Source organism: Herpailurus yagouaroundi, unplaced genomic scaffold (genome assembly GCF_014898765.1).
Source record: "Herpailurus yagouaroundi ecotype Mexico unplaced genomic scaffold, PumYag 206, whole genome shotgun sequence".
Taxonomy (NCBI): domain Eukaryota; kingdom Metazoa; phylum Chordata; class Mammalia; order Carnivora; family Felidae; genus Herpailurus; species Herpailurus yagouaroundi.
Genome location: NW_024412437.1, coordinates 3,658,146 through 3,671,470, shown reverse-complemented (window position 1 = coordinate 3,671,470; position 13,325 = coordinate 3,658,146). Strand labels below are relative to the sequence as shown.

The following is a 13,325-nucleotide window of genomic DNA, read 5'->3' as shown; positions in this document are numbered from 1 at the left end:
CGTCAAGTCTTCCCCAAGCTTCCCAGAAAACAGCAATTTTTCCTTCTCGATATACCTCGTATCACTTTAAATTCCACAGGGCCCTGTAGTTGGTTTTCACTATACTTTCTTTGCTTCTTTCCTGGAACGGAAATACAAGTTTTAGGGGCTTTTCTCATAATGTCTGCCGAATAAAATAATTAAACTTTGTAGTCACATCCGTATTCTCTTGGTACTATACTTATGTATACGTATAAGTACACGGGTACATATATGTTAACGTAAGTTTTAAAAATTAAGACAAATGAATAACTGAGCCTAAATTATAGAACTCTCGATGTCAGGCTAAGAAGAGGGAGCCACTAAGGAGTGTGGGCAGAGAAGCCCTTCTTCAAGCAATGCGTGAGAAAAGTGAGTACTCTTAACCTATTTCCAAAATCAGCCACTGTTCAACTTGTTTTCATCTATCAATCCTGTAATGTAAGAGGGGTTTGGTTTGGAACTAAAATACCTGTCTAGGCCGTTTGCCCCTCAAAAATATTTTCTGGCAAGAATCAGTTGGGATAAATGGAAGGAGGAAAGCTTTACCTCCTTTGACCAAGTCCCTAAGCAAAAGGACCAGAAGATCCACTCAATTCCTTGAACCACCACCTCAGGGCTAAACCACCCACTTCTAGAAAAAGCAGCAGACAGCCAGCAAGAGACCAGGACTATGCCGCAGGAATACAAGGAGTGTGTGACAAACCAATCCACAGATAACCTACTGCCAAGGCAAAGAAACTGAAAATGGAAAGTTTCCCTCTCTGGAGGGCATGCCCTGAGGCTATTTTTCAGAGAATTTCTAGAATTTTTACTTAGACCTTAAGACACTTTACTTAGAAAGTCCATTTGGCTTCATTTTCTCTTAAGTATGTGCTTCAAAGAATAGCTCTGAGGTTGGACATTCTTACCAAATAAATAAAGCTGATGAAGGTGCTCACTTAGGATTAAAGTTTTTCCTTGGGTTTAAAAATATCCCACTTACAGTATGAAACTAGCTAAAGTTTAGGACAGTTACCATTGTCATTTCACTCAACGGAAAACTCATGAACTTTGAATTAAGTGGTGTGTTTTTTAAGGAATATTTGTCAATCTATTTGCTCAGGCACTGAACATTCACTCCTACAGAAGAGTGAATTTCTTATTCAAAATGGTACTTTTGCCTATTAGCAATTTTGCAGGTGCAAACTTTAATATTTGATACTGAAATCAGTAGAACACCAATAATAAAAATACACCAAAAATAAAATAGCATAACAACTATTAATGATTTTGGAAAAAAATATGTATATTAAAGTTATTTAGGCAGGCATCATCTACATATTTTAAAGTACAAGTGAACTCCTTCCAATGTTATCTCAAACCTTTACTGTTGATAACTACCATTCATATCATATCAAATCATATCAATCATCATCAATCATATCAAAAGGAATAAGAGATACAAAAAGGGCAAGATTTATTCTGATGTGGAGAATAATTCTACAAACTATTAAGTTTTCAATAAAGTAAGAAATGTAACATCACCGAAATATTGTTCGCCTTTATTTACTGTACCTGCGTAGTAATTAAATTGTAAGGCATAAAAGCTCAAAAAACACTGCTGATGTCAACGATCTGTACTGCCCAGCAATTTCAAAGGCAACATAGCTGCACGATATAGATGCTTACTCACGCTTTCTACATCTCAACCAACATGACAGCAAATTGCAGAAGTGATTTCTAAAATAATCATCACTCTACTTACTCAGATAACTAATTGTTGTAATCATCTTTTTAAAGAATTCTGTTACTTACTACTCAGGGGATATTACCATGTGTTGGTAACTAAGATTCTTTCCGATTAACATCTCCAGGGTATCCTATTCTCACGATATTCATTTGCAATATTTCATAATACCAATTGTTATTTGTTGTGCTTATTTATAGACGCAGCACAAAGAACAATGCATCTATCTCTCGTTACCTTATCCGCGAGGCTTAGAGACGTATGGAATTCTCCTCAACGGTAATTTCTAGTCTCCTCAGAACTCATTACATTCAGGAAAGAAGTGATATTTAAACACACCCGGTGCATGCTGGTATTTTTTTCTAATTTTTAAACTTTCTTATATATCATACATGAACGCACGCTACATGAAACACAAACGTAATCCTAAACATCCTCCATACTGAGTTTTTGTTTATTTTGTTTCGCTTCTCTGAACTCTTTGGTGTTCATTTCCTTTGAATTCCTCCCTCTTCTCCCCATGTCCTTCTACATCAATACCCGCATGGGGTATTCCCTACTAACAGTCCATTGTATCTGCTTATCTCCTGCCCTGTTCACAGAATCACGTACAAACACACTTAGGCAAAAATGCATACACTAGTTTGGGGTTTTATAGCACAGACTGCCAATGTACTCAGATATCTACCTTCCTTTTCTTCCTTTGAGGCCCCCCCACCACCACCAAATTCGGGCTGGGCTGTACCACAGGAGACTGCTTGTGACCATGGGACTAGGTATGGTCAAGGAGGCTATTGGGACAGAAATGTCATAGGCAACTTTGACTGGATAGCTTTAAAAATAAAGTATGGGGCGCCTGGGTGGCTCAGTCGGTTAAGCGGCCGACTTCAGCTCTGGTCACGATCTCGCGGTCCGTGAGTTCGAGCCCCGCGTCGGGCTCTGAGCTGACGGCTCAGAGCCTGGAGCCTGTTTCAGATTCTGTGTCTCCTTCTCTCTGACCCTCCCCCGTTCATGCTCTGTCTCTCTCTGTCTCAAAAATAAATAAACGTTAAAAAAATTTTTTTAATAAAAAAATAAATAAATAAATAAAATAAAATAAAATAAAGTAAAAAAATAAAGTGGCCTTCTCTCCATGTTTTCTGTCTTTCTGAAGGATGACACTTAAAAGGGAAGGTACTTGGGAGCAACTGCCATCTCAGACCCAGAGACTGAAGTCACACGCTGAAGAGGACAGAGCTTCCCCAACACCTGGGTCCCTGATGATGTCACAGAGCGGAGCACTCCCAACGCCCCCTGGACTGTCCGATGCAAGTGAAACAAATTCTCTTCTTTAAACCACTATGCCTTCGCCATACATATCTTATTATGAATGTTTTACCCACACAAATATATTTTTTTCTGCATCTCGCTTTTCTTTGTGAACAGTAGCTCATGCTACTCTAAAACACCTGCTATCGTTTTTATTCATTCCTTTCAGTTGCTTCCACGTAATCCTTAATGAAAACAAAGTTTGTTCAACATTCCCCTTAAGTTTTTTCCATCTCATTGTCTTTTTTTTTTTGAATGTTTATCTTTAAAAGAGAGAGAGAGAGAGAGAGAGAGAGAGAGAGAACGTGGGGGAGTAGCAGAGAGAGATGGAGTCACAGAATCCTAAGCCGGATGATAAGATAAGATGATAAGAGAATAAGATAGGATAAGATAACACGAAAAGATAAGATAAAATAAAATAAGACCTAGTTGTTACCTCTTTACTATTCTTTTTTAACTTTTTTTTTTAACATTTATTCATTTTTGAAAGGATGAGACAGAGCGGGGGAGGGGCAGAGAAAGAGGGAGACACAGAAACAGAAGCAGGCTCCAGGCTCCAAGCTATCGGCACAGAGCCCGACGCGGGGCTGGAACTCACGGACCTCGAGATCATGACCTGAGCCGAAGTCGGACGCTTAACCGACTGAGCCACCCAGGTGCCCCTACTATTCTAATTTGCATGTGCCTGAAAACTACTGTGTCTTAGCCCCTTGTCACACATTTTGGATCTATATGAATCCGTTCTTCTGGAAAATGCCCTTTCACAATTTTGGTCCACATTTCTGTCAGTAAGACCTCCTGCTGTGCTCTACACATTAACACACAGTCTGTCCCAAATATTTTCCCCTTACATGTATTATGTTTCCACTGACCTTGTCTGTTGTGGGGTTTTTTTTTTTACCACACAAACCCTTTTATTTCACTCAAGTCAAATACTACTATCCTTTCTTTTATACGCTCTGGATTAGGTTAGAAAGATCTTAGGATTCCCAGATTTTTTTTTTTTTTTTTTTTTTTTTTGCAAGATTTCTGTTGTTTTAAGGCTTTTTGTCTGGGCATTTACAGAATGTTTAGTACATCCAGAGCTGGTTTTTGTTTCTTTTTGCTCTTACAGGACAAGGACCCAGTTTTATTTTCTTCCCTATAAATGAAAGATTGTACCAGCATCATTTATTGTCTTTTCTCAGTGTATTGATAATGAACTTTGTTATTAAATTTTTATTTTTACTGGGATTTAATTTTTTTTCTTGAAATGTCCTTTTTGGTTTTGGTGTCAGAGTCCGTCTCATAAAATGAATTGAGAAGTATTCCTTCCTTCTATACTGTCTCCAAGAATTTGTATAAGTTGGAATTTGCTCTTCCTCAAATGCTTCCTTACATAAATGTGGCTGTAGCTGTAGAGGGAAAAAATATTTTGGTGCCCTTTTCAGATAATTATAGACAGTCTTCTGAAGTAGACCAAAACTCACAAGTGCTAGGTTTATAGAATACTCGCATTGTGGAATCTGAAACTCTTCATGCTCTGTCACAGTAAGTTCTGTTAGTCTCTCTTGAACTTGGAATGGACCTTTTACCCGGATGTGATTTTATGACAGCATGCACTAGTCGTCTGGAAAACATCAGTGCAATGAGTTACATGGGTTTCCAAATATTGAAAATTTCATACTCCAATATCAAAACTTCGCATTGGTTAATATCCCCACTGATCTCATCCAAAAAGTCTTAGTATTAGAAAGCTCTCAAGCTCACAAGTGACTGACACACGTTTTCCAAAATTCTAACATTATCATCAGCAACAAATATCATCAGTTGTTTTACTTGAAGTGACAGGCGCATTTTGTTCACTGTGCAGAGAACGTCTGCCAAATATCCAGGTCTGAATAACCGTCGTTTGTCAGCCATTGCTTCAAATAAAAACAGGATTCCACAAAACAGCAGCAGTTCCTAACTCAAAGAATCACACACGTGTTTCTCCTCTGGGCAGCCACCATACCTCCGTGTGCCACCCAAGTTTTCAATCAAAGTTCCATTTCATCACCCAGGTATCAAAAATGCATATCGGATTTCACAAAATTAATAGTTGCACTGCTTGCTTCATCAAAAACATTCTGGAGTAAAATTGTTCAGTTTTTCCCGTGACCATGTGGCCCTGAAGAATGTAACAACTACAAGTACAATTTGGTGCCGCTGCCTTGATTTGGGCAAAGATACAGGTCTACCCAGCACTGCACCTGCACCATCGGTGCAAATGTCAACACAGTAAAGTAATAAATAAACAACATCTAAATATTACTACAAAAATAACTTTGACCTCACAAACCTCACGGAAGGGTCACAGACTGCGGGCTCATGGACACTTTGAGAACCCACCTACCCTAGAGAAACTCTTACACATTTGTGTCACGATACATGCACATGATTGTTTGTAGAATTATTTGTAAAGTCCAAAAATTAGGGGCGCCTGGGTGGCTTAGTCAGTTGAGCGGCCACCTTCAGCCAGGTCATGATCTCATGGTTCATGGGTTTGAGGTCCACGTCGGGCTCTGTGCTGACAGCTCTGAGCCTGGAGCCTGTTTCGGATTCTGTGTCTCCCTCTCTCTGCCCCTCCACCGTTCACTCTCTGTCTCTCTCTCTCTCAGAAATAAATAAAAACATTAAAAAAATTTTTAAATCCAAAATTGATAACAGATTCAAAAGAATATGGCAAGAAATTGTGGCGGATTCATTAACAGAAAGCTAGATGACACAACAAAGATGATCATAGCAGATTTGCCAACATACTACTGGGCAAAAGAAGCAAAAGACTATCTATAAAGTTTAGTCCTATTTATATGAAGTTTAAAATCTACTAAAATAAAAATATTTTCATTTTTAAGGATACCAGCGTTGGTGATAAAATCAACTTTAAAAACAAAGGAGGGAAATTATCAGAAAAATCAGGATAGCTGTTTACTTCTCGGGAAGATGGAAACGAGCATGTTTGGGAAGGGTCAGACAGCAGGTGCCTGGCATGTTAGCAATGATCTAACCCTTGCCCAGATGCTGTTTACAGTGGTATTCCTTGGAATACTTATTTATTATGTTTTGGGATACTGTGCGTATCTGAATTTATATTCAGGCGAAATGTTTACAAATATCAATTTTTTCACTTATTAGGTCAATAATGTAAGTTTTGCTATCTTGGATGTATTTAAATTCTACATTCAACTAACAGAGTCAAAAAGGGAAGAATGCCTCATTGGCATTACATGTAAGAAGGAAGCAACATCCTTTTTTACACGATAAGTGAGAACATTCAGTATAAGTGAAGGTGAAGTTCAAAGGAAAGTTTCTATTTTATTTAACAAAAAGAGCAATTTCTACCATCTGTTCTCTGAAAACTGATGGCCGCTCTGAAAATTGATCTCCCCTTGTTGTGTTGTCTCTTACTTCATTTTCAGTGACAATGGTTTTCCAAATGACTTAAGCTGTGTCAGAAATCTTCTCTAAGAACACTAAGAGAAAAAGCCCACTGCTTAATGATGCTCACTGTCACAGAATTCTGTGATGTACATATCACAGGAAATGTGTTAGCAATTACAAAGGCAAACAAGTTCAAGTGTGTTTGAGAATGATAGGCGAGTCAAAATAAAGGATTACTCTCTCTGAACATGTTTTCCCATAATGCCCAAAATTAATTGGAAATGTAAAAGAACATCTTTAAATATTTTATAGGTGTATATATTTTTAACCACCAAAAGAAAACTACAAGTCTTTAGCTCTAATAAAACAATATTGCAAAAATTACTCATGTAACATCTATGGTATTTTCCACACAATTATAAATTTAAAATGAAAGCTGTGGTTTATAAAGTTTGATTTCTAAAGGCTAATTCAGTATTTTTGGACTCCCTAAAGTTTAAAAGAATTAAATCCTTACTTAATGCTTCATGACATATAAACTCTCTAATCTGCATAAAATTTCATATTAGTCAACTCTCTCCACACTCACTGCCTTTTTTCACATAAGCATTGCAACCTCCTAAATTTTTACTGTAAACATTCAAATCGACTAACCTAGATTACCATCAAAACTTACCATCAAAACTCACAACAAAAGCCTCTGAAATAGATCTGAGATTTACCTATAAAATAAGATTTAAAAAGAGACAAAAATATGAGTTTTTGTTGTTGTTTTCCCCCTAATCTTGGAAGAGGAAATGCTTTTCTGGGTCTGGTACAAAAACCAGAAGCCATAGAGAAAAGATGGACAGATCCAGCTTTTAAAAGAAAACTTCTACACACTAAAAAGAACACCAGAAATAAATCAAAAGATATAGAGAAAGATGCTCACAAGATAAGTGACAAAGACCGGAATTCTTTAGCATATTATATAAATTGTCCAGGAATCACAAGGAAGACAAACAATTCAATGAAAATATGGAAAACTCTAAAAAAAGACATCTCGCAAAAGTGAAATTAAAACAGACAAAAAATATGTTCATTCTCATTTATAATAAATGTAAATAGTAAATAAATAAAATAAATACATAAATAAATAAAAACAATAGGATGCTATTTTTCATGTCACAGAGAAGCAAAAATGTCTAGAACTGAGTGTTGATGAAATTGGGAAAACAGACATTCTCACACCATCAGTGCGAGTATAAGCAGATATAACCTTTTGTTAATAGCTTTGTTGAGACAGACATGACGCCTATGCCAGAATAGTCACCTATTTAAAGTATACAATTCAGGGGCACCTGGGTGGCTCAGTTGGTTGAGCATTTGACTTTTGGTTTCGGCTCAGGTCATGATCTTATGGTTCCTGGGATCAAGCCCCACGTCAGGCTCCATGCTGACAGCACAGAGCCCCTCTCTGCCTCTCTCTCTGCCCCACCCCCTCAAAATGAATGAATAAACTTTAAAAACATAAAAAATAAATAAAGTATCCAATTCAGTGGTTTTTACCATATCAGAGAACGAGGCAACCATCACCACAATCTAATTTCAGCACATTTTCATCACTCCACAAAAGAACTCCCAGACCCTTAGCCATCACTCCCCATTCTTCCCGCACCTGCAGCCCTATGTAGACAGAACCTTACTTCAAGGGCAATCTGTTGATGACAAGAAAAAGTTTAAACATGCAACCCTGTGAACGAGCAATTCCATTTCACAGAATATATAAGAATAAGCATACGATACACAGAGCTTTACACAGGGATGTTCCTGAAACACTGTTCGGGCAAAATACTCTACATAAACTATATCCCTCAGTAGGAAGCCATATTAATAAAATACTGGTACCGCAGTAAAATACAATGTAACTATTTAAAAGAATGGAGACAATTTCTGACATAGAAATAGTATCAGAATATATATTTCAGTTAGAAAAGCAAACTGAAACAGTATATAATGATCTATGATCTCATTTGTATAAACAAATGAGATATTCCTAGAAAATTTTAAAGAGAATACACATTAAATTTTTAGCGATGATTACCTCTGAAGAATGAAAATTAGGTGTTAAGAAAATGAAGATTAAATATTTAATTTAATATTTCATATTTCACTTTATTTTTTTAAGTTTATTTATTTATTTAGTGAGAGAGAAAGAGCACGAGCAGGGGAGGAGCATGGGGTAGAGGGGGAGGGAGACAGAGAATTTTAAGCAGGCTCCGCATTGACGCAGGGCTCAATCTTATGAACCGTGACATCATGACCTGAGCCGAATTCAAGAGCCAGACGCTCAACCAACTGAGCCACCCAGACGCCCCTTTCATATTTCATTTTAAAATAAAAATGTTCTCGAAACATTGCTCTTTATGATTTTTAAAACAGCACTCGGCAATAACAAAAGCATTTTTAGATGAGAACATGCACAAGACACATCAGGGTTCTCTTACACAGACGTGCGAGGCTCTAGCAATTTCAAAACATAAAAGCATTGATCATCATGCCCATAAGTAAATGTTTAATACAAGTGACTAAAGCAAGCACACATAAAGTTATCCTAAAGGATAACCATGCATATCACAACATAACTATATATTTAAATTCAGGGAAAAATATCCAAGTTTGAAAAATATCTCCGGGAAACAGATAAAAATAATAAAACAATATAACTGGCATTTTCTATTTCAAATAGGAAAGTACTAAAAATTTTTGTCCTGCAAATACAAAAAAAATAATTCGTATTTTTGTATTTACGAAGGCAATATAAATTGCTACTTCCTCAGCCTTCAAATGGCTCCTGTTCTTCTTTGCTTTTCATTTTCATTCTCATTTTTGCATGTAATAAATTCTTTACTCGTATCTTACAGTAACATACAATTTTCAATAGGCTTCCGAGTGTTAATTTTTATTCTAGAAGTTAAATTGTTAATGATACTAAACTTACAGAAATCCACTATTTCAATTTTATCATGTAAGATATAATTCATTACCCCAAAGAAATATTTAGAGGTGCATATAGAGATTATTAAAGACATTTTCCCCAGGATTATTTATATTAGGGAAAAGTATTAAAAATCTCAATGCTGAACAGTAGGGATAAGTTAAATTAACTCAGAATACTTCCATAATTTGAAATATAATACAGCCATTAAAAATAGATGCTTAGGAACAATATTTAATAGAAGGAAAATTACTCAAAATATACAAAGCAATACTTGGTATCACCTCAATTTCCTAAGGAAAAACGTGTGTTTAAAGGATACATAAAGAAAGAAACTGAAAGGTAATAGAATACCTTGTATACATACTTTGCATAAACACAGAGTTTTTATTTCTGGGTGTTGATTTTATAGGTGGTTTTATGTCCTTCTTCACATGTGTCTGTATCTTCCAAAATATCCTCAATAAAAATCCACAGATCACTTTATAATTATAAACACTGCTTTAAAAGAAAGATGAAACCAAGATAATTCTCACCCTGGGGCGATTCAGCATATACTTTTTAAATATTGCAGTATGGAGAAGAAAGATGATAAGAAAACTTCATCCAAAAGTCTAAGACAACTATGTAATCGTACAAAGGATTATTGTAGCCAAAATATAAGCACTGGGTCTGCTTTAAGATATGAAGTAAGTTGATGTTTGCATGCAAACTTCTCAACGGTGCCAAAACTATTTTCACAGTATGCCAGAAACAAAACCAAAAACACAAAGGTGTGGAAAAAAATAAAGGCACACACATTTAAAACTGAACCTCTGATGCCACACATGACAGCTTTAATGCTTTTTGAATAAAGATATTACTTCATCGAAGACCCGCAAAAGATTCAAAAGCCAGCACTTCCTTTCAATTATTTTAATTATTCTGTGGTAATCAGCCTCAGTGCTAAGAATTAGTACAGAATAAAAGTAAAAAGAAAAGTGGTTGGGGATGACTTGGAATGACTCGCAAAAACAATAACAATTTGGAAAAGAAAGAAATTCAAAATACGAGCACAAGGGGAGCCTGGGTTGCTCAGCTGGTTAAGTGTCTAACTTGATTTCAGCTCAGGTCATTATTTCAGGGTTCCTGAGTTTGAGCTCCACCGTCAGTGCTGAGCCTGCTTGGGATTCTCTCTCTCTCTCCCTCTCCCTCTCTCCCTCCCTCTCTCTCTCTCTCTCTCTCTCTCTCCTTCTGTCTCTCCCCACTCCATCCCTGCCCAGGGATGCTCTCTCTCAAAATAAATAAATAAACAAAAAGAAAAAAGAAAAAAAGAGCTCAAAAGAAGGTGCATCCGCATGAGACAAGTATTTCCCTCAAAGGCTTTTTAGAACTTTTTATTTCAACAGGTTTTTTCAGCAACAGGATTGCACCAAAAAACAAGACCCTACATGCCTTTAACTGGAGCCATCACATGATAAATATTACTGAAAGCAGCAGCAATAATTCCACCAGACTGAAATTTAAAAGAAAAAATAGCCTGTCCTCCTCCATTATCAACAAAAATTAAATTATATGTTCATGCCACTGTTTGGAATATCTAAGAAAGAGAGCAACGTCCTTTGTGATATTTTATAAACAGGGTGGTGAGAAAACCCTTTCATGTTGAAAATCGCCAAACTGAAATCGAATTTTAGAAATTCTTAGAAGCATCCTCATTAAAATGAAAGAAAAAATAATGAAAGATAAAATTATTTAATTAAATTTATTAGAAACATTAAATCTAAGTCCAATAACATTTTTCACATTTGCACATTTAAATTACCATTTCCAATGCATATTCATTATTCTCATTAATTTTGGTAATGATCCTGTCACATCAATAATTAGCCTCTCGTTAAGCAAAAACTAAACTAATACTCTTGACTTCCCTGGGTCACATGACTAGACAGTGGTAAAGGCAAGTGAAGGACACAGTTCATCAGACTCCTAATCTAACAGTCTTCTATCACACCACACAGGTGACCGAAGCGTTTCACTGGTGCCATAAGCAAAAATAAAAATAATAATGATGATTTTCAAATTTCCTAGAACAGAAATTTTAACAAGAAAATAGCAAAGCAGGGACGCCTGGGTGGCTCAGTCGGTTAAGCATCCAACTCTTGATTTCGGCTCAGGTCATGCTCTCACGGTTCGTAAGTTCCCACCCCACATCAAGCTCTGTGCTGAGAGCATGGAGCCTGCTTGGGATTATCTCTCTCTCCCTCTCTCTCTGTCCCTCTCCTGATCGAACTCTCTCTCTCTCTCTCTCCCTCCCCCTCTTTCAAAATAAATAAACTTAAAAAAAAAATAAAGAACAAAGCAAATTCACCTTCATTTAATGACTACTATATGTGAAGCATGTAAGTACTTCCAGACTACAAAATCTTCATGCTCAGCCTGTAAAGCAGGTGTCTCCCAAGTTAGATGAGGAAACAGAGACTCAGAGAGGGCAAGTATCTGCCCACTTTCATGCAGCTAGTGAGTAGGGTTTAAATCCAGGTATTCTGGACTCCATAGTCTATGTTTTTAACCAATGATACTGCCTCTTGGATAATTCCACTTTCAAATGATCAAAGAAAGTATGTTATGTTATATGTCAGCCACAGCATGGCTTAATTTAGCAGATCAATTTAAATAGCAGAAACCGTAAGAAGAGCGAAACTAGAAAGGTACGTTACAAGCAAGTTGAGATAAAGGCAGGATGCAGAGATTCGCTGAGGTCAAAGACACTGCTTCTAAAAACTGCCATCTCCCCAAGCCCAGAGAAGTAGGAATGGACAGTCAGGAGACAGCCCTCACCACACTCTCACCAAGTGGGAGATGTGCATGAAAAAAACAGAACAACCCTTACCCCTACCCTGCATCATTATTTTACATTTGTAGCAAACACAATCTCTTCTTACTGAGCATTATGAGTCAAAGACCTGAAAACTCACATTATACAAAATACAAAAACCGTGTTCATTATTCAGTTACAGCAGAAATGTCTCAATCCTACCTCTTTCTCGTGCATTCGGAAGAGTAGAGGATCATCATGGAGGCTGCTGGATTTTCTCAGGCTAAATTTGGGGGTCATCTGTTGAATGAATAAGAGTTATTCAATACTTTCTCAGGCCTGGCTTATCCTTAACCCAAAAGGAAACTCTAAATTGCCTGAAGTTCATGCCAAGATAATACCAACGTTGGAGAAAAAAGCGATTTATTCACTCGCAAGTGATAGGATTAATAAGACTCTCATGCTTCATAATGTGGACCAGTGTTCTTTTCTGTAAATGACTTAATGATTACTTTATTTAGAAATATCTGTACAGGGGCTCCTGGGTGGCTCGCTCGGTTGAGTGTCTGACTTTGGCTGAGGTAACGATCTCACGGCTCGTGGGTTTGAGCCCCGCATCCGGCTCTGTGCTGACAGCTCAGAGCCTGGAACCTACTTCTGACTCTGTGTCTCCCTCTCTCTCCGCCCCTCCCCTGCTCACACTCTGTTTCTTTCTCTCAAAAATAAATAAAATAAATACACATTAAAATCAATAAACATTAAAAACAAGTCTGTCCACAGGAAAAGTCCAGTGGAATTCTCACCTACCAGAGCAACTGGGATAGGCTTCTGTCTCAGGTACCGAGGATTTTCTATCTGAAAATTTAAGACAGAAATTAATAATTCTATTATTAACAATATTCTTTGGTTTTAATTATCATTTGGTAAAACACAGAATTGAACTGTGATGTGGAACATTTTCTGTACGTCTTAATACTGAGTTTGTGTTTTAGGATGGGTAACCCATAATATATTTTCAGTAGCCCACCAACAAATAACATAGAAAACGTAAACTCGTTTGCAGACAGAAATGCACCTTCGTGACCCTCGCATAG

General features: G+C 36.9%; 1 protein-coding gene across 10 annotated transcripts in view; it reads right to left on the bottom strand.

Annotated features, from left to right (window-relative positions):
* CEP112 (centrosomal protein 112) overlaps positions 1–13,325 on the bottom strand; it is a 473,818-nt gene that overhangs the window by 405,670 nt on the left and 54,823 nt on the right. For all 10 annotated transcript variants that reach the window (XR_005783756.1, XM_040452171.1, XM_040452174.1 and 7 more), the window contains 2 exons: positions 13,039–13,086; positions 12,454–12,531 (listed from right to left, as the gene is read on the bottom strand). Coding sequence is in view for 9 of the 10 variants with exons in the window: in XM_040452171.1 (XP_040308105.1) it covers positions 12,454–12,531; positions 13,039–13,086 (126 nt within the window). In the remaining variant the exon portion in view is untranslated. The remainder of the gene's footprint in view (positions 1–12,453; positions 12,532–13,038; positions 13,087–13,325) is intronic.